We start from the raw sequence: 22847 nt of genomic DNA, 5'->3' as shown, positions 1-22847 counted from the left end.
CACTGAGCAGGAGGTGATGCTGTCAGAGGGAGGGCAGTAAAACAGATCGGTTTGTCCTGAAGCAATGGGTCTGGGATGTGGGTCACCTGGGGGTTACCTGTGAGCCCACACGCCTGTCCTGCAGCAGGGGCGATGTTTGTTGGAATGGGGATGGTGAAAAGGGGCGAAGCGTTAAAGATGGACCTTCGGAGGAAGCAACAGCGTCTGCAATGGTGAGCCCTGCAGTACGTGATGCGCTCTAGGGAGTCCATAAGCCATGCATATAGTATGTACAGTCTGAACAACAGCATGCCGATTAAAGTAACACCAACAGAATGGGACAGCTAGCTAGCGTTAGCATGGCTGATACTGTAACACCAACAGAATGGGGCAGCTAGCTAGTGTTAGCATGGCTAACATCAACAGAATGGAGCAGCTAGCTAGTGTTAGCATGGCTGATATTGTAAACCCACTGAATGGGGCAGCATGACTGATAATGTAACACCAACAGAAAGGGGCAGCTAGCTAGCGTTAGCATAGCTGATACTGTACACCAACAGAATGGGGCAGCTAGCTAGAGTTAGCATGGCTAACATCAACAGAATGGGGCAGCTAGCTAGCGTTAGCATGGCTGATATTGTAAACCCACTGAATGGGGCAGCATGACTGATACTGTAACACCAACAGAAAGGGGCAGCTAGCTAGCGTTAGCATAGCTGATACTGTACACCAACAGAATGGGCCAGCTAGCTAGAGTTAGCATGGCTAACATCAACAGAATGGGGCAGCTAGCTAGCGTTAGCATGGCTGATATTGTAAACCCACTGAATGGGGCAGCTAGCTACTGTTAGCATGGCTGATACTGTAACACCAACAGAATTGGGCAGATAGCTAGTGTTAGCATGGCTGATACTGTGACACAAACAGAATGGGGCAGCTAGCTAGCATTAGCATGGCTGGCTGATAGCTAGCTGTTTAGCTGTATGCATGTTTGAAGCAGGCTGCAGGAGAACCCAGAGGCAGCCACAGCACCAGGTCAGGTGGGGCGAGGCGGGCGGAGCGGTGAGAGATGGAGCGTAGTACAGTAACGTTACTGGCGGGCGTGGTCAAATCTGGCTTACCCTAAACGTCCCCCTCACACTTAGCCCACACCACACTGACTCCCCTGGCCTCACACGGCTGGTACACAACATAGTAGCAGGTAGAGCAGAGCAGGGGAACAAGAGAATCATGAATAGAACACAGGGACACAGAGAATGACTGGTATTGATACTGACAGGTAGAACAGAGAACCTCATAGAATATTAGAATTAGATTTCTATGGAACACCTCAGATCATAATTATGACATCAGACAAGAAGTAGGCCTATCTGAGTAACCACTTCTTCAATAAGCCTGGTTGCCAGTCTGTTAATGCTCTCTTGCCAACTCCTTGTGGAATTGCTTGCCAATGTGCAATGGGATTGGAAAGAGCACAAACAGGTCTGGGACCAGCCTAGAATGAGCCATGTTTGTCCTGAGAGAGTAAGCATAGAATTAGAATGACTAGAATAGATATTCCCCTTTCAAGTCAACATTCCATGATGAGTGGAACAATGTCGACTATATTCATGGATTGCATGTTGTGTCACAACATCGTTATGAAGATTCTCTTGAGTCCTGGTGCCCGACTGAAGGTCAATGCATTGTCAATGGGCACTGATAAAGATCTAGCCGAAAGTGCATTATACTGGGCTTGGAAACCCAATGACATTTCAAAAGGAGACAAGCTATTAGTAGGAAAACCTTTTCTTATCACTGTGATGAAGCCAGATTGACCTTAGATGCAGTATAACTTTACCTAGCTAGCTGAGATTGAGGGACAGTCCTGGGTTTTTGCTAGCTAACGTTAGCATTGCTAGACATTTCTGACTAACTTTGATAGCTAATCTCTCTAAAGTGAATTTGATGGCATCCTAATGATGGCAAACTTGTTTCCTACTAATTATTTGCTGACTTTGGCAATATCGTCGTATTTCCAGGCCACTATAGTGTAATCTATAGTGTAATTTAGACTAAACAGTCATTAGCCTCCATTCAGAATGACTTAGCATCACTCGACTTTCAGGCACCACAATGGCTGAGACGTTGATAACAATGCACGATGCGACCAAATGACGGTGAATACACTGTCAAATTGCCGTGGTATGAGGGGGTTTGTCTCTTCTAGTCATTCTATTTCTATGCGTGTAAGCCTGGGACCTACCTAGCTCTGTCGTACTGTATGAGGGATAAACAGAGAGGAAGCACATGATGAATCTAATGGAAACTTCCATACAAGCAGGACATCGCTATGCTTCCCTGATGTTTCCTCACAATACTTAGAAACATCAGCACATAACACAAGCAATGGATACATAGTGTTGTTTTCTCTCTACAATGTGCAACAAAATCTTAATATTTACAACATATTGTTCTTCTCGGACGACTGCGTCTGTCTGTCTAAATAAAGGCCACCGTTATTCAATAATACATTATTTTATAGAACTGGTGAGTCAGTAATGATAGGATGCTGATTTTCCTAGTCCTACTAGCTACACTTGTCCACCGTCTCCATTGGACAGTGCCACAGCCAGTCTGAGAGCGGGACGCGGCTGCATCGTCCCTGACACCACCTGTGGTGGTTGGGGCGGTGGTAGTGGTGGTGTCGTTGCCGTGGTTACGTGATCATCATGTTGTTTACCTGTGGACATGCTCTCCCCGGGGGACAGTCCGTCCAGGATGCCCTGCTCCAGGGGCCCAGGGCCAACAGGGGTGGCCCCCGGCTGAGGGACGTTGGGCGGCTGAGGAGGGGGTAGGCTGGGCCTCTGCCGGGGCTTAGGGGTGGGCCGAGATTTGCCCAGCGTGCCGGTCAGAGAAGGGGGGGAGGACAGGGACCCCAGGGACCCTAGGGAGCCACAGAGAGGGGTCTGACCGGGGGAGGAGGCCCCTAGTCCTCCAGGGGCCTGTGGGGGACCGGCCAGTCCATAGGGGGGAGGGGGTGCTGGGAGGGGTGGGGGACAGGCTGACCGGCGATGGCTGACCTGTGGACTGGTCCGAAATCCCACCAGAACCACCCGACTGGCCGTACCCAGCTGGAACCTTTGGAGGGATAGGGGCCAGCTTCTTAGAGCCTGGAGACAGAAAAGAAGAGAGTTAACATGAACATGAATATCTAAAGTAAATTAACATCTAAAAATAAGCCTACCTTTATACCAGGGGTTGAAACCGGTTCAGGGAACAGAACCGAAAACCGGAAAATAAAGACATTATTTGAGGAACAGAACCCGAACCAAAAACAAAAGTGATCTATACTGTTCCGGAACAGAACAGTTATTTTAACAACATGGGAACCGGTTAATAAAGTTATTTTATGTTCCGGGCATTTTTTTCCAGTCCCACAAAAATCGCAACAAAGCGCCTATGCAAAGCCCTCACTCTGTCACTCAGAAACGTATTCCAGCGTCTGCCTGCCAGCTGGAAATCTTTTCCAGTGGGTGTGTGTAGGTTACTTGCCCCTCCCCTCTGAAGCAGGTACTGTAGCCTACTGACAATGTTACAAGTATGATTCAGCAATTAGGGAGAGATGTTTAATTGGAGAAGAATGGATTGACTTTTCAATGCTGGTTAAGGATACTATTGTTATCGTGTTTCACATTGGATTTATTAACCATAAAAAGGTAAGACGTGTTCTTAATTCTAGTGTTGCTCTGCACACACAAGCTTGTTAGCTAGCTTGCTACGTTCCTCCATAGAAGCCTCTCCTCTGTAGGCATAATTCTTTGAGCCTAATTCAGATAATGCATGTCATAACAAGATGGCCAGCGCTTCAAAGCAAGCTTCCTCCATCATCTCTCGCTCTCCTCACCCTCAACATTTCAGTTGCATCTTGTGCCCTCCACTGTGACTGGCACAGTGTGTGTATCTGTCTTTCATTATGATTAAACCATGCTGTTACGGCAAAATACAATTTGCTCTAAACCATTTTCCTCTTCAGATTAAATTGCTTACCTGCTCCACAGCAAGCTTCTCTATCCGCACTGATTGGTGAAGTAATTTAATGTTGAGCTAAATGTCTAAAGGAACAGAAAGGAACGATATAAACCTGTACTTTTGTCTGGTTCGAACCAGTTCAGAACTTTATTTTGCTGGTCAGAACAATGGAACGGAACAAAAATAAATAAAGGGTTCTGTTCAGAACAAAAATCGATTGGAAAATCATTTTGGTTCCAACCCCAGTTTTATACAGTAAAACAAATTAACATAAACATTTTGATAACCAACAAATTAGATAAGACATGTATAATACATGAAGGATCATGTTGAATGGAGAATCTCTATGGACCGTGTTCAGGACTTAATCCAGCAACAAGCTTACTATGAATCCTTCCAAAACCCGCTCAAAGTCATACGTTTGCTGTATAGGTAAAACAACAAGAATCCAAAGATATTGATCCGACTGTGACGTTGAACCGCTGACCTTTGCGCATGGTGTGTGGGCTGTGTTCTGTGGAATGGGGCGACTGGCTGCAGCTCTGCTGGCCAGCACCAGGGGGCACCGTCGGACCTGCCACCTGCACCCCCTTGTGACCAATCACTGGAGAGCTCTCCTTACTCCTCAGTGTACTGGTGAAGGAGAGAGGATGTTAGGCTGTTGTCACTGTTCACTTATAGATAGATGTCAAACTACATCGCAACATCATCGCTACAGAAAACGTCCTTCATTTATTTGACCATTATTTTAACAGGGTCCACTGAGAATAAGGTCTCTTTTACAAGGGAGCCCTTCTTAATTGTCATCATCATAATCATCATCATCATATAACCTTAATGTCAGTGGTCTCCAACCTACTACATAGTATCTGGGTCTGTTGTGTTGCTGTAACCTACTACATAGTATCTGGGTCTGTTGTGTTGCTGTAACCTACTACATAGTATCTGGGTCTGTTGTGTTGCTGTAACCTACTACATAGTATCTGCGTCTGTTGTGTTGCTGTAACCTACTACATAGTATCTGGGTCTGTTGTGTTGCTGTAACCTACTACATAGTATCTGCGTCTGTTGTGTTGCTGTAACCTACTACATAGTATCTGCGTCTGTTGTGTTGCTGTAGTTACTGACTGGTAATAATAAAAATTATGGCTAGCTCCCATCATATCAATCCTTCAACACCTATATAGGGGTCACTAGAGAGTGTGTACTTCAGAGGGTATAGGGGACACTAGAGTCTACCAGTGTGAACAGTATAGGGGACACTAGAGTCTACCAGTGTGAACAGTATAGGGGACACTAGAGTCTACCAGTGTGAACAGTATAGGGGACACTAGAGTCTACCCGTGTGAACAGTATAGGGGACACTAGAGTCTACCCGTGTGAACAGTATAGGGGACACTAGAGTCTACCAGTGTGAACAGTATAGGGGACACTAGACTCTACCAGTGTGAACAGTATAGGGGACACTAGAGTCTACCAGTGTGAACAGTATAGGGGACACTAGAGTCTACCAGTGTGAACAGTATAGGGGACACTAGAGTCTACCAGTGTGAACAGTATAGGGGACACTAGAGTCTACCAGTGTGAACAGTATAGGGGACACTAGAGTCTACCAGTGTGAACAGTATAGGGGACACTAGAGTCTACCAGTGTGAACAGTATAGGGGACACTAGAGTCTACCAGTGTGAACAGTATAGGGGACACTAGAGTCTACCAGTGTGAAAAGTATAGGGGACACTAGAGTCTACCAGTGTGAACAGTATAGGGGACACTAGAGTCTACCCGTGTGAACAGTATAGGGGACACTAGAGTCTACCAGTGTGAACAGTATAGGGGACACTAGAGTCTACCAGTGTGAACAGTATAGGGGACACTAGAGTCTACCCGTGTGAACAGTATAGGGGACACTAGAGTCTACCAGTGTGAACAGTATAGGGGACACTAGAGTCTACCAGTGTGAACAGTATAGGGGACACTAGAGTCTACCAGTGTGAACAGTATAGGGGACACTAGACTCTACCAGTGTGAACAGTATAGGGGACACTAGAGTCTACCAGTGTGAACAGTATAGGGGACACTAGAGTCTACCAGTGTGAACAGTATAGGGGACACTAGAGTCTACCAGTGTGAACAGTATAGGGGACACTAGAGTCTACCAGTGTGAACAGTATAGGGGACACTAGAGTCTACCAGTGTGAACAGTATAGGGGACACTAGGAGTCTACCAGTGTGAACAGTATAGGGGACACTAGAGTCTACCAGTGTGAACAGTATAGGGGACACTAGAGTCTACCAGTGTGAAAAGTATAGGGGACACTAGAGTCTACCAGTGTGAACAGTATAGGGGTTTGTGTGAATGAGGAGTCACAGAGAGCGGAAGGGAACATCACCAAGCAGGCTGCTTCTGAAATGTTGACGTAGGCGGCGTCCCAAGTGGCACCCTATTCACTACATAGTGCACTACTTTTGACCAGATCTCTATGGCCTCTTATCCAAAGTAGTGCACTACTTTTGACCAGAGCTCTATGGCCCCTTGTCCAAAGTAGTGCTACTATGTACGGAATAGGGTGCCATTTGAGACTGTGACATAGACAGAAGTGGTATGACTCCTGCTGCCCTACTACGTCTAGTGGTATTGACTCTACTGGAACACTGGACACAGGACACTGGACACTGCTAAATAGTCAATTACCCAAACTATCTTGCACTGACCTGAACCACACTCACTAGACTATATAAATACACTCACTAGACTATATACACACGCACTAGACTATATATATATATATATATATATATATATATATATATATATATACACACACACTCACTAGACTATATATATACACTCACTAGACTATATACACACTCACTAGACTATATACACACTCACTAGATTTTATACACACTCAATAGACTATACACACACTCACTGGACTATATACACACTCATTAGACTATATACACACACTCACTAGACTATATACACTCACTAGACTATATACACACTCACTAGACTATATATACACTCACTAGACAATATATATACACTCACTAGACTATATACACACTCACTAGACTATATACACTCGCTAGACTATATACACTCGCTAGACTATATACACTCGCTAGACTATATACACTCGCTAGACTATATACACTCGCTAGACTATATATACACTCACTAGACTATATACACTCGTTAGACTATATATACACACTCTCTAGACTATATACACACTCGCTAGACTATATACACTCGCTAGACTATATATACACACTCGCTAGACTATATACACACTCACTAGACAATATATATACACTCACTAGACTATATACACACTCACTAGACTATATACACTCGCTAGACTATATACACTCGCTAGACTATATACACTCGCTAGACTATATACACTCGCTAGACTATATATACACTCACTAGACTATATACACTCGTTAGACTATATATACACACTCTCTAGACTATATACACACTCACTAGACTATATATACCACTCAATAGACTATATATAGCACTCAATAGACTATACACACACTCACTAGACTATATACACACTCACTAGACTATATATACCACTCAATAGACTATACACACACTCACTAGACTATATACACACTCACTAGACTATATACACTCACTAGACTATATACACACTCACTAGACTATATATACCACTCAATAGACTATACACACACTCACTGGACTATATACACACTCACTAGACTATATACACTCACTAGACTATATACACACTCACTAGACTATATACACACTCACTAGACTATATATACCACTCAATAGACTATACACACACTCACTAGACTATATACACACTCACTAGACTATATATACCACTCAATAGACTATACACACACTCACTAGACTATATACACACTCACTAGACTATATACACTCACTAGACTATATACACACTCACTAGACTATATATACCACTCAATAGACTATACACACACTCACTGGACTATATACACACTCACTAGACTATATACACTCACTAGACTATATACACACTCACTAGACTATATACACACTCACTAGACTATATATACCACTCAATAGACTATACACACACTCACTAGACTATATACACACTCACTAGACTATATATACCACTCAATAGACTATACACACACTCACTAGACTATATACACACTCACTAGACTATATACACTCACTAGACTATATACACACTCACTAGACTATATATACACTCACTAGACTATATACACACTCACTAGACTATATACACACTCACTAGACTATATACACACTCACTAGACTATATACACATCATTGGATGGTGACTGTGGATTGATGAGCCTGAACTTCCCACTCCCATGTCATTGGATGGTGACTGTGGATTGCTGAGCCTGAACTTCACACTCCCATCATTGGAGGACTGTGATTGCTGAGCCTGAACTTCCCACTCCCATGTCATTGGATGGTGACTGTGGATTTCTGAGCCTGAACTTCCCACTCCCATGTCATTGGATGGTGACTGTGGATTTCTGAGCCTGAACACTCGCTAGACTATATACACTCGCTAGACTATATATACACACTCACTAAACTATATACACACTCACTAGACTATATATATATATATATATATACACTCACTAGACTATATATATACACTCACTAGACTATATATATATATACACTCACTAGACTATATACACTCGCTAGACTATATATACACTCACTAGACTATATACACTCGTTAGACTATATATACACACTCTCTAGACTATATACACACTCACTAGACTATATACACTCGCTAGACTATATATACACACTTTCTAGACTATATACACACTCACTGGACTATATACACACTCACTAGACTATATACACACTCACTACACTATATACACACTCACTACACTATATACCCTCGCTAGACTATATATACACACTCACTAAACTATATACACACTCACTAGACTATATATACACTCACTAGACTATATACACACTCACTAGACTATATATACCACTCAATAGACTATACACACACTCACTGGACTATATACACACTCACTAGACTATATATACCACTCAATAGACTATATATACCACTCAATAGACTATACACACACTCACTAGACTATATACACACTCACTAGACTATATATACCACTCAATAGACTATACACACACTCACTAGACTATATACACACTCACTAGACTATATACACTCACTAGACTATATACACACTCACTAGACTATATATACCACTCAATAGACTATACACACACTCACTGGACTATATACACACTCACTAGACTATATACACTCACTAGACTATATACACACTCACTAGACTATATACACACTCACTAGACTATATATACCACTCAATAGACTATACACACACTCACTAGACTATATACACACTCACTAGACTATATACACACTCACTAGACTATATATACCACTCAATAGACTATACACACACTCACTAGACTATATACACACTCACTAGACTATATACACTCACTAGACTATATACACACTCACTAGACTATATATACCACTCAATAGACTATACACACACTCACTGGACTATATACACACTCACTAGACTATATACACTCACTAGACTATATACACACTCACTAGACTATATACACACTCACTAGACTATATACACACTCACTAGACTATATACACACTCACTAGACTATATACACATCATTGGATGGTGACTGTGGATTGCTGAGCCTGAACTTCCCACTCCCATGTCATTGGATGGTGACTGTGGATTGCTGAGCCTGAACTTCCCACTCCCATGTCATTGGATGGTGACTGTGGATTGATGAGCCTGAACTTCCCACTCCCAGGTCATTGGATGGTGACTGTGGATTTCTGAGCCTGAACTTCCCACTCCCAGGTCATTGGATGGTGACTGTGGATTTCTGAGCCTGAACTTCCCACTCCCATGTCATTGGATGGTGACTGTGGATTGATGAGCCTGAACTTCCCACTCCCAGGTCATTGGATGGTGACTATGGATCACAAGGGACATCACTTGAGCACAAGACTTGGATATTCTATTCCCCAGAAAAGTCCTCATCTTCTGATTGACTTCCAGATCTTCTTATTGACTTCCTGATCCTCTGATTGATTTCTTGATCTTCTGGTTGATTTCCTGGTTTTCTGATTGATTTCCTGATCTTCTGATTGATTTCCTGGTCTTCTGATTGATGTCCTGGTCTTCTGATTGACTTCATGGTCTTCTGATTGACTTCATGGTCTTCTGATTGACTTCCTAGTCTTCTGAATGACTTCCTGATTTTCTGATTGACTTCCTGATTTTCTGATTGACTTCCTGGTCTTCTGATTGACTTGATATAGTAAACAATTATGAGTTTGGAATATCCAAAAGTTGTGCATCAGTTGACCAGAAAAACCTTCACTACGATTTAAACTACATTAGTAATACATTAATATGCTTGTAGATAACCATATGCAGTGTTATTCATGCATTTATTTATTTTCTGTTCTGTGCAAAAGGCAGTAATATCCTCAGTTGCTAGGCAACTCCCTGGAGAGGCATCCCCTGGCAACGTGAATGTTACAGATTCTGAGATATGGGATTGGGGATCAGCAAAAATATGAGCCAGCAAGATAAAGGACATGGACAGGACATGTGGCCACCTGGAAGAAGAGCTGGTAAGCCCACGCTCTCGCTCTCTCTGCTCTCTCTCTGCTCTCTCTCTCTCTGCTCTCTCTCTGCTCTCTCTCTCTCTCTCTCTCTCTGTGGTGTAGTGGGTGGTGTCTCCATACCCTCCTGCATCTGTTTGCCTGTCTGTATGTCTGTCTCAGTGTCAGGGCAGGCAGCAGGTAGGCAGGACAGCTGCAGGGCAGACGAGCAGGCAGGCAGGCATTGTATTTACCTAGTCAGCCTGGGGAGTCCTCTCTCTCTGGCACAGGGACATGTAGCCCACAGCGGGGCGGCGGAGGACAGCAGGCTAGGGGGGTTGCCCATGCTCATGCCCAGGGACAGGTCATGACGGGCCAGTACCAGGGGGGTTTTCATGTAGAGGGGCGAGGCCTTAGCCATATCGGGGGGCAGGGGAGCATGAGGCGGCAGCGACATGTCACCTGGCAGCGGGTGGCCGTGCGGGAGGGCATGTTTGGAGGGGAAATGCAGGCAGCTGGGTTTGGGGTTCGAGTTGATGTCAAGCGAGGAAGAGGAGGAGGAAGAGGAGGAGGTGGGAGGCGGGAGAGGGGGGGTGAAGCCAGACCAGCGCAGCGGGAGAGGAGGGGAGCCGGGGGGCTGGGACTCTGGCCCTGGGGCCACGGGGCGAGGACAGGGTAGGACCTTGGGGTGGGGGTAGAAGTGGTGGGGGGCGGGGTGGGGTAGGGTGGAGGTGGGGTAGGGAGGGGGCGGCCGCTCCTCCCCTGGCCCGGGGGGAGGGTAGACATGAGAGGAGTCCGGCCGATTGGGCGACACGTCGTCTGAGCTGTAGGTATATAAAGAACAGAACAAAGAAGAAAGACCTGTAGCTGAACAGAGGGAGGGAGACACGGCAGCGGCGGTGGTGGTAGCAGTGTTGGTGGAGGTGGTGGTGGTGGTAGCAGTGGAGGTGGTGGTGGTAGCAGTGTTGGTGGAGGTGGAGGTGGTAGCAGTGTTGGTGGAGGTGGTAGCAGTGTTGGTGGTGGTGGTAGCAGTGTTGGTGGAGGTAGTGGTGGTAGCAGTGTTGGTGGTGGTGGTAGCAGTGTTGGTGGAGGTAGTGGTGGTAGCAGTGATGGTAGCAGTGGTGGTGGAGGTGGTGGTAGCAGTGATGGTAGCAGTGGTGGTGGAGGTGGTGGTGGTGGTGGTAGCAGTGGTGGTGGAGGTAGCAGTGGTGGTGGAGGTGGTGGTGGTGGTAGCAGTGTTGGTGGAGGTGGTAGCAGTGTTGGTGGAGGTAGTGGTGGTAGCAGTGGTGGTGGAGGTGGTGGTGGTGGTGGTAGCAGTGTTGGTGGAGGTGGTAGTGGTGGTAGCAGTGGTGGTGGAGGTGGTGGTGGTGGTGGTAGCAGTGTTGGTGGAGGTGGTGGTGGTAGCAGTGTTGGTGGAGGTGGTGGTGGTGGTAGCAGTGGTGGTGGAGGTGGTGGTGGTAGCAGTGTTGGTGGAGGTGGTAGCAGTGTTGGTGGAGGTAGTGGTGGTAGCAGTGATGGTAGCAGTGGTGGTGGAGGTGGTGGTGGTGGTAGCAGTGTTGGTGGAGGTGGTGGTGGTAGCAGTGATGGTAGCAGTGTTGGTGGAGGTGGTGGTGGTGGTGGTGGTAGCAGTGGTGGTGGAGGTGGTGGTGGTGGTGGTAGCAGTGTTGGTGGAGGTGGTGGGGGTAGCAGTGGTGGTGGAGGTGGTGGTGGTGGTAGCAGTGGTGGTGGAGGTGGTGGTGGTGGTGGTGGTAGCAGTGGTGGTGGAGGTGGTGGTGGTGGTGGTAGCAGTGTTGGTGGAGGTGGTGGGGGTAGCAGTGGTGGTGGAGGTGGTGGTGGTGGTAGCAGTGGTGGTGGAGGTGGTGGTGGTGGTAGCAGTGTTGATGGCGGCGGTGCGAGATGGTTCTTGTTGTGATTACTGAGGTGTTAGTTAGGTTGGTAGGTAGTTAGTTAGTGTCTAATCCAGATTAAAATTAAAAATCAGTGTTTGTTTTCTGGTGCGGAGAAGACAAACGTACGGTGGGGAGTGAACTAAGCCAAGCACACAGACTGCAGTCAGCTTTGTGAAGAGAAACAACAAGCAGAAAGAACAACAAAGCAAAAGAAAAAGGGATTCCCAAAGGAAAGAAAAGAGGGCTGCTGTGGAGCCTGTAAAACTCCCTCTGTGATCAACGTGTCTTCACACTGCAAGAGGCTATGGTGAAACAGTCTCTAACGAACTAGAAGGGAGGATAACCCAATTGGCTTTGACCTCTACAGTATGTAGTAGCCTGAGATTGGCCTTTATGTTTGACCACGGCACATATTCAGAAAGCGTCTCAGAGTAGGAGTGCTGATCTAGGATCAGGTCACCCTGTCCAGGTAATAATAATCATTACGAGCTTAAAGGCTAAACTGATCCTAGACCATCACTCCTACTCTGAGATGCTGAATGACTCTAATATGGGCCCACTCAGACACAAATTCAACATATAATGTTATAAAGTTCCCTCCGCCAGCCCAGGGCAGTGTGAGACAGACACAAAACCCTTTCATCTCCATTGGCTGAAAGAGCAACAGAGCAGGAAGGAGAATAAACCAGTCACAAGCCAGAACCAAGCACATCTTATAAACAGCCTTTCTGCAACACAGGAGCAACATTTCACATGGATGCAGCCATTATTAATTCAAACAATAACAAAATAGATGAATCAATCCCAGATTGCCACTTTAATGTGATATGAACTGTGATGGATTGTATTAATAACTGGTGCGGTTTAAGATGAGAGTAGAAATCAAAACGGTCAAAGTCACTCAGTGTGTGTCAGCAGAAAACCAAGTAGCCATGGCAACAGAGGTCAACTCAAGCCACACCACATCGCAGGGATCAGGTTGAATAATTACATGCTGTCTGAGACTTGTGGAGTGAAATGATATGTCACATTTAAATAAGGAAAACGTAAACGTATGTACTTCAAATAAAGTGTGTATGAAAACTTAAGGTGGGCTATAAACCATAGTGTACTCTCTCAAAACTGAAGGAACTTTAGCTAGCCCCTCTTTATAAACCTGACAGACTAAATGACAACGGTGAAGTGGAGGGACAGACGAGGAGAAACAGACAAACAGGAAAGAACCCCAAATCATGTCAGAGATGAGACGAGATTAACAAGTCTGTGAGACGTATAACAACAACAACACAACAACAACAACAACGGCTCAAATACTTCAAGACAAGTCATGGAGAGCTGGTGAAGATGATGATGATGATGAAGACGGGAGGAAGGTGGAGAGGAGGAATCCTCCATGGTGGTGGTGGTGGTGGGGACTTACCCGATCCGGTCCCTTTCCCCAGGTTGAGGTGGGGGTGAGGGGGACTGGGCCAGCTCTCCAGGCTGCTCCAGGATGAGGGAGTGGTCAGCAGGGGAGCCAGGACCCTGGACACTGGGAGGGGTGGACGAGGCCTTACGGGCCAGGGTGGACGAACCCTTACGGGACACCCAGGATGTGTCCATCACCCGGACACCCATACTGGGAGGGACAGAGACACATAAAACAAGAGACGGTCAGACAAGACGATTAAAAAACAAAACAAACTGTAGAGAAATAGAGAGTTGACAGGAGGAGGTCGACTAGAGGAGGTCAGGACTAGAGGAGGAGGAGGTCAGGACTAGAGGAGGAGGAGGTCAGGACTAGAGGAGGAGGAGGTCAGGACTAGAGGAGGAGGAGGTCAGGACTGGAGGAGGAGGAGGTCAGGACTAGAGGAGGAGGAGGTCAGGACTAGAGGAGGAGGAGGTCAGGACTAGAGGAGGAGGAGGTCAGGACTGGAGGAGGAGGTCAGGACTGGAGGAGGAGGTCAGGACTGGAGGAGGAGAACAGGACTGGAGGAGGAGGAGGTCAGGACTACAGGAGGAGGAGGTCAGGACTAGAGGAGGAGGTCAGGACTAGAGGAGGAGGTCAGGGGACTAGAGGAGGAGGAGGTCAGGACTAGAGGGGGAGGAGGTCAGGACTAGAGGAGGAGGAGGTCAGGACTAGAGGAGGAGGAGGTCAGGACTAGAGGAGGACCCATACAGTACCTTTGTATTTTCCTTATGCTGCTTTGACGGGGCAAAGAAATGAGAGGCACGTAAGAGACACATTCTGTTCATTTTCTATTCATACACAGAGGCTAGTTTAGAGGGCTATGGAGCTAGATAGAGGGTTAGGGAGCTACATAGAGGGTTAGGGAGCTACATAGAGGGTTAGGGAGCTAAGCTACATAGAGGGCTAGGGAGCTACATAGAGGGCTAGGGAGCTACATAGAGGGCTAGGGAGCTAAATAGAGGGTTATGGAGCTGCATAGAGGGTTAGGGAGTTACATAAAGGGTTAGGGAGCTACATAGATGGCTAGGGAGCTACATAGAGGGTTAGGGAGCTACATAGGGGTTAGGGAGCTACATAGAGGGTTAGGGAGATACATACAGTCGTGGCCAAACGTTTTGAGAATGACACAAATATACATTTTCACAAAGTCTGCTGCCTCAGTTTGTATGATGGCAATTTGCATATACTACAGAATGTTATGAAGGGTGATCAGATGAATTGCAATTAATTGCAAAGTCCCTCTTTGCCATGCAAATGAACTGAATCCCCCAAAAACATGTCCACTGCATTTCAGCCCTGCCACAAAAGGACCAGCTGACATCATGTCAGTGATTCTCTCGTTAACACAGGTGTGAGTGTTGACGAGGACAAGGCTGGAGATCACTCTGTCATGTTGATTGAGTTCGAATTAACAGACTGGAAGCTTCAAAAGGAGGGTGGTGCTTGGAATCATTGTTCTTCCTCTCTGTCAACCATGGTTACCTGCAAGAAAACACGTGCCGTCATCATTGCTTTGCACAAAAAGGGCTTCGCAGGCAAAGATATTGCTGCCAGTAAGATTGCACCTAAATCAACCATTTATCGGATCATCAAGAGCTTCAAGGAGAGCGGTTCAATTGTTGTGAAGAAGGCTTCAGGGCGCCCAAGAAAGTCCAGCAAGCGCCAGGACCGTCTCCTAAAGTTGATTCAGCTGCAGGATCGGGGCACCACCAGTACAGAGCTTGCTCAGTAATGGCAGCAGGCGGGTGTGAGTGCGTCTGCACGCACAGTGAGGCAAAGACTTTTGGAGGATGGCCTGGTGTCAAGAAGGGCAGCAAAGAAGCCACTTCTCTCCAGGAAAAACATCAGGGACAGACTGATATTCTGCAAAAGGTACACGGATTGGACTGCTGAGGACTGGGGTAAAGTAATTTTCTCTGATATATCCCCTTTCCGATTGTTTGGGGCATCCGGGAAAAAGCTTGTCCGGAGAAGACAAGGTGAGTGCTACCATCAGTCCTGTGTCATGCCAACAGTAAAGCATCCTGAGACCATTCATGTGTGGGGTTGCTTCTCAGCTAAGGGAGTGGGCTCACTCACAATTTTGCCTAAGAACACAGCCATGAATAAAGAATGGTACCAACACATCCTCCGAGAGCAACTTCTCCCAACCATCCAGGAACAGTTTGGTGACGAACAATGCCTTTTCCAGCATGATGGAGCACCTTGCCATAAGGCAAAGGTGATAACTAAGTGGCTCGGGGAACAAAACATCGATATTTTGGGTCCATGGCCAGGAAACTCCCCAGACCTTAATCCCATTGAAAGCTTGTGGTCAATCCTCAAGAGGTGGGTGGACAAACAAAAAAAAACAAATTCTGACAAACTCCAAGCATTGATTATGCAAGAATGGGCTGCCATCAGTCAGTATGTGGCCCAGAAGTTAATTGACAGAATGCCAGGGCGGATTGCAGAGGTCTTGAAAAAGAAGGGTCAACACTGGAAATATTGACTCTTTGCATCAACTTCATGTAATTGTCAATAAAAGCCTTTGACACTTATGAAATGCTTGTAATTATACTTCAGTATTTCATAGTAACATCTGACAAAAATATCTAAAAACCCTGAAGCAGCAAACTTTGTGGAAATTAATATTTGTGTCATTTTCAAAACTTTTGGCCACGACCGTAGACGGTTAGCGAGCTACATAGAGGGTTATAGAGGTACATAGAGGGCTAGGGAGCTACATAGAGGGCTAGGGAGCTACATAGAGGGTTAAGGAGCTACATAGAGGGTTATGAAGCTACATAGAGGGTTAGGGAACAACATAGAGGGTTAGAGAGATACATAGAGGGCTATGCCAGTGACTAGTGTGGAGATTGGAATGTGCTGAGTGTAGAAGGGCCTAGTGTAGAAGTCTAGGGGCCTACAGAGGGGACCTGTAGAAGGGGCTAGTGTGGAAGGCCAGTGAGCTACAGAGGGGACCATTGGAAGTGGCTAGTGTGGAAGGCTAGTGGGCTACAGAGGGGACCACTGGAAGTGGCTAGTGTGGAAGGCTAGTGGTCTACAGAGGGGACCATTGGAAGTGGCTAGTGTGGAAGGCTAGTGGGCTACAGAGGGGACCATTGGAAGTGGCTAGTGTGTAAGGCTAGTGGGCTACAGAGGGGACCATTGGAAGTGGCTAGTGTGGAAGGCTAGTGGGTACAGAGGGGACCATTGGAAGTGGCTAGTGTGGAAGGCTAGTGGGCTACAGAGGGGACCATTGGAAGTGGCTAGTGTGGAAGGCTAGTGGGATACAGGGCTACAGTGTTGTCTGTATTCGGGGGATGAGATACACAGTGACAGGGAATAGAGGGGTTCAGAGGTATTGGGACATGGCAGACCAAATGACTAGCCTGCACTGTCCTACCAAGAGGAAATTAGTGCCTCGTTTGTTAATACAGTAATTAAGCCAAGCTGAGTTCTCTGGAGTGGACTCACACGCAAAGACAAACGCATCGTCACAACTCTCCTCAGTCCAACACAGAAACAATAGCCTGCCTTTGATAACCGCCGCAGTTACAAAACTGGTCATTATCCTGAATGGATAATAACTATATTTTCTACCAGCGTCTCACACGGAGAACTGTTTGGGGTTGAAGTGTGTGGTGAGAAAATGATATATCAATTGGAAAGAGTAAATCTGTCTGTCTCCTCTGTCTCTGTGACAGTCTCTCTGGACGGTCTCCCTGTGACAGTCTCTCTGGACGGTCTCCCAGTGACAGTCTCTCTGGACAGTCTCTCTGTGACAGTCTCTCTGGACAGTCTCTCTGTGACAGTCTCTCTGGACAGTTTCCCTGTGACAGTCTCTCTGGACGGTCTCCCTATGACAGTCTCTCTGGACGGTCTCCCTGTGACAGTCTCTCTGGACAGTTTCCCTGTGACAGTCTCTCTGGACGGTCTCCCTGTGACAGTCTCTCTGGACAGTTTCATTGTGACAGTCTCTCTGGACAGTTTCCCTGTGACAGTCTCTCTGGACGGTCTCCCTGTGACAGTCTCTCTGGACGGTCTCCCTGTGACAGTCTCTCTGGACGGTCTCCCTGTGACAGTCTCTCTGGACACTCTCCCTGTGACAGTCTCTCTGGACGGTCTCCCTGTGACAGTCTCTCTGGACGGTCTCCCTGTGACAGTCTCTCTGGACGGTCTCCCTGTGACAGTCTCTCTGGACAGTTTCATTGTGACAGTCTCTATGGACAGATGGGTTGCCTCCCTCAACGTTCCAGCGTTACGGGTTTACACGTCTGTAGAAGTTTGGCCGTCAGTTGGGACAGAGATGTTGAATTGTAAATGGGAAGCGGGTCGGCGGTGATGTCACTGCTGCATCCGCTTGTTGCCCTAGCTAAACATCAGCACAACTCCCGCCCAAATGTTAAGCTCCGCCTACCCAAACTTGTGATTCGTCGGGAGAGTCGTCTGTCTGTTTTCCCCTTTCTAAATGTCAGAGAGAATCTAACATTCTGCCCAGACCTTGTGCCGTTGCTCCAACGTTGCTCCAACGTTGCTCCAATGTCTGGTTCTCCGAGACTATTTCTGTGAGGGAGGATTTTCGCCTGTCTGCCAGTGATTTTCCACTTGGTGAGTCAGGGAGGGCAGGTGACGTTCCAGACTGAGAAAGATAGACTAGGTGTAAGCGTATGCGTGTGTGGTGTGAGTTTGTGTTTGTGTGTGCGTGCATGGTGTGAGTGTGCGCGTGTGTGTGTGTGTGTGTGTGTGTAGATCTCAGGAGAATGCGAAGAAGCAACTAGAAGCAACCTCTATCACTGCTGCCGTGTTGCCATAGAGACGGCGCCACTCACCAGGCCGGGACTATTTAAACAAGGTGTGTGTGGACTATTTTAAATAAGGTGTGTTTGCATTCCTAAGGTATCCCTCCTCTCTAGATGAGGGCTGATAAAGCTGACAGCTGATTGGATGAGAGGATGATTGACAGGGCAGATATCTACCCTCCTTCTGTGTTCTACTGAGACTTCTACTGTAGATGAACAACCACTTAAAGGGATATTCCACCACTTTGTGAAAACGGCGCGTTTTGTTGAAACTAAAATATTACGTTAAAAAGTTCTACCTGATGACATCATCTAAAGTTTAAACATTACAAAAAGTGATTTTCCAACACTATGAGATTCTCAGTGATGTTTGGAGCAAGAAAATCCCCTCCATTGGGCTCGAAACTAAATACCGGTTTTGAAAATCACAGGTTTTTACTTTCAACCTACCCTGTGATGTCACAAAGCCTTTTTAACGGGCCTGTCTTCTAGTCTTTTTAACCACAGATCATAGAGACGCTGTGTTTTCACATACTGTATGTAGACGCTGGTTTGGTGCTGGAGAAGTCTCCCTTTAAAGGCTTTAAGAAGCCTTCATAAACCCTTCATAAGACCTTCATAGAATGAATTTCGTTTTTTCAAAGATGCTTCGTTAAACCTTTAAAGATCTAGTTCATTATGTAAATACTCTGCCTGAGTCGTGTGTCTTTAACAAACTAGCAATCTGTTCCTCGAGGTTCTGGCTCAAGACTTTAAAAAACCAACAGAGAGAAGAGAAGGTGTGGGTGACATCATGTGGGTTTAGATGCTGCATGAGAACAGAGAGAGGAAGAGAGAAAGGAAAAGAGAGAGCGAGAGAGAGAGAGGAAGAGAGAGAGGAAGACAGAGAGAGGAAGAGAGAGAGGGAGAGAAAGAGAGAGCGAGAAAGAGAGAGAAAGGAAGAGAGAGAGAGAGGAAGAGAGAGAGAGGAAGAGAGAAGAGAGAGAAACAGAGAGAGGGAGACAGAGAAGAGAGACAGAGAGAGGAGAGAAACAGAGAGAGAGTGAAGAGAGAAACAGAGAGAGAGAGAGTGAAGAAACAGAGAGAAACAGAGAGAGTGAAGAGAGAAACAGAGAGAGAGAGAGTGAAGAAACAGAGAGAAACAGAGAGAGTGAAGAGAGAAACAGAGAGAGAGTGAGTGGAGAAACAGAGAGAAACAGAGAGAGTGAAGAGAGAAACAGAGAGAGAGTGAAGAGAGAAACAGAGAGAGAGAGAGTGAAGAAACAGATAGACAGAGTAAAGAGAGAAACAGAGAGAGTGAGAGAACGAGGGAGGATGGATAGAGCAGCTTGCACTCAGCAGCAGCCTACCCATCCTTCTTGTAGAATTCCAGCATCATGTTGTCAGTGGCAACGCTGAGTGGGCGTCTACCATGGTCATGCGGCAGCTTGCGTTCTGATTGGTCCATGTCTGGAGAAGGCATGGAGCTGTAGTTTGAGTTGTGGTTGGTGTGGACAGGACTGCCGTAGCAGCCAGTCAGATTAAACTCAATATCTATAGGAGAGGAAGACAGAGGAACCAATTAGTTCAGGATCCTAAAGACAGTGTGTGACTGCAGGTATGTGTGTGTATGTGTGTGTTTGAGCATGCATGTGTGTGTGTGTGTGTGTGTGTGTGTGTGTGTGTGTGTGTGTGTGTGTGTGTGTGTGTGTGTGTGTGTGTGTGTGTGTGTGTTTGTGTGTGTGTGCCTGCGTGCGTGTGTGTGAGTGTGTGTGTGTGTGTTTGCAGGTATGTATGTGTGTGTGTATGTGCGTGTATGTGAGTGTGTGTGTGTGTGTTTAAAGGTGTGTGTGTGTGTGCGTGTGTGTGTGTGTGTGTGTGTGTGTGTGTGTGTGTGTGTGTGTGTGTGTGTGTGTGTGTGTGTGTGTGTGTGTGTGTGTGTGTGTGTGTGTGTGTGTGTGTGTGTGTGTGTGTGTATGTGTGTCTCACCTCCAGGGAAGAACCAGTCAGAGTGCTGTATGATGGGTTCTATGATCCCCACTATCTGAAGAGACACTGTGGTCATCATCTCTGTCATGTTCCTGGAAACAACAAGCACTCAGTCAGACAGGAAACAAATCACTGAAACAATGTGAGGTGAACTTGATTTAACTTGGGAGTTTGCACTTTTGGGACTATTCGATAGGTTACCGGGTAAAGTGAACCACATGCATCAAAAGTACTTCAAGATTCCCTCCGCAGACAGTCAAAAGACCACTAAAACGCTGACTGATAAGGCAGCGTATTTTGAGGAGAGAGAGACGGAGAGAGACGGAGAGAGAGAGAGAGAGAGAGAGAAGGGAGGACAGGACACGTACCCACTCTCGTTGGAGTGAGTCCAGAGCAGGTTGGGACCCAGAACTATGGCCATGTTACCAGGAGTCATCTTGTTGGAGTCCTGATAATCTCCTAGCTTGGCTAGGAACTTGATTAAGTATCTGATAGGAAGAGGAGAAATATACACTCAATCAATCAGTCTATCAATCAATGACTCAATCAGTTAATCACCACATGCTTTACAGTAACCAGACCTGTAACTCTAAATTCCAAGCAGCATCACAGTAACCAGACCTGGAACCCTAAATACCAAGCAGCATCACAGTAACTAGACCTGTAACCCTAAATTCCAAGACAGCATCACAGTAACCAGACCTGGAACCCTAAAGACCAAGCAGCATCACAGTAACCAGACCTGGAACCCTAAAGACCAAGCAGCATCACAGTAACTAGACCTGGAACCCTAAAGACCAAGCAGCATCACAGTAACCAGACCTGGAACCCTAAATTCCAAGCAGCATCACAGTAACCAGACCTGGAACCCTAAAGACCAAGCAGCATCACAGTAACCAGACCTGGAACCCTAAAGACCAAGCAGCATCACAGTAACCAGACCTGGAACTCAAAAGACCAAGCAGCATCACAGTAACTAGACCTGGAACCCTAAAGACCAAGCAGCATCACAGTAACCAGACCTGGAACTCTAAAGACCAAGCAGCATCACAGTAACCAGACCTGGAACCCTAAAGACCAAGCAGCATCACAGTAACCAGACCTGGAACCCTAAAGACCAAGCAGCATCACAGTAACCAGACCTGGAACCCTAAAGACCAAGCAGCATCACAGTAACCAGACCTGGAACCCTAAAGACCAAGCAGCATCACAGTAACCAGACCTGGAACACTAAACACCAAGCAGCATCACAGTAACTAGACCTGGAACCCTAAAGACCAAGCAGCATCACAGTAACTAGACCTGGAACCCTAAAGACCAAGCAGCATCACAGTAACCAGACCTGGAACCCTAAATACCAAGCAGCATCACAGTAACCAGACCTGGAACACTAAACACCAAGCAGCATCACAGTAACTAGACCTGGAACCCTAAAGACCAAGCAGCATCACAGTAACTAGACCTGGAACTCTAAAGACCAAGCAGCATCACAGTAACCAGACCTGGAACCCTAAATACCAAGCAGCATCACAGTAACTAGACCTGTAACCCTAAATACCAAGCAGCATCACAGTAACTAGACCTGGAACCCTAAAGACCAATCAGCAGCAGTGGCAAGGGAAAACTCCCCAGAAGGAAGACTCCTTGATATGTTCAAATCAGCGTGACTTTACATTATGGCCTATTTGTTCAGCTTTCAAACTATACAGTGAAATCACACACACACACACACACACACACACACACACACACACACCACAACACACACACACACACACACACACACACACACATTCCCTGATGTTCTCTATTGGTTATCAATATTTTAGTGAACACTGTCACAGGTACTCCAGCCCTGATAGGAGGTTCAAGTCACAGGGACTCTAGCCCTGATAGGAGGTTCAAGTCACAGGTACTCCAGCCCTGATAGGAGGTCCAAGTCACAGGAACTCCAGCCCTGATAGGAGGTTCAAGTCACAGGGACCCCAGCCCTGATAGGAGGTCCAAGTCACAGGAACTCCAGCCCTGATAGGAGGTCCAAGTCACCAGGACTCTAGCCCTGATAGGAGG

At 46.4% G+C, this 22847-nt stretch overlaps 1 protein-coding gene across 1 annotated transcript in view; it reads right to left on the bottom strand.

Annotated features, from left to right (window-relative positions):
• Positions 1-22847, bottom strand: part of LOC106606243 (rho GTPase-activating protein 44) — a 111947-nt gene that overhangs the window by 6763 nt on the left and 82337 nt on the right. Inside the window, 8 exon segments of the mRNA XM_045719723.1 lie at positions 2702-2990; positions 2992-3131; positions 4478-4623; positions 13996-14193; positions 14739-14756; positions 20159-20342; positions 20778-20869; positions 21146-21265. Coding sequence (XP_045575679.1) covers positions 2702-2990; positions 2992-3131; positions 4478-4623; positions 13996-14193; positions 14739-14756; positions 20159-20342; positions 20778-20869; positions 21146-21265 — 1187 coding nt within the window.

This window comes from Salmo salar, chromosome ssa06 (assembly GCF_905237065.1).
Source record: "Salmo salar chromosome ssa06, Ssal_v3.1, whole genome shotgun sequence".
NCBI lineage: Eukaryota > Metazoa > Chordata > Actinopteri > Salmoniformes > Salmonidae > Salmo > Salmo salar.
The sequence above is the reverse complement of the archived record's forward strand: the minus strand, read 5'-3'. Positions and strand labels throughout refer to the sequence as shown.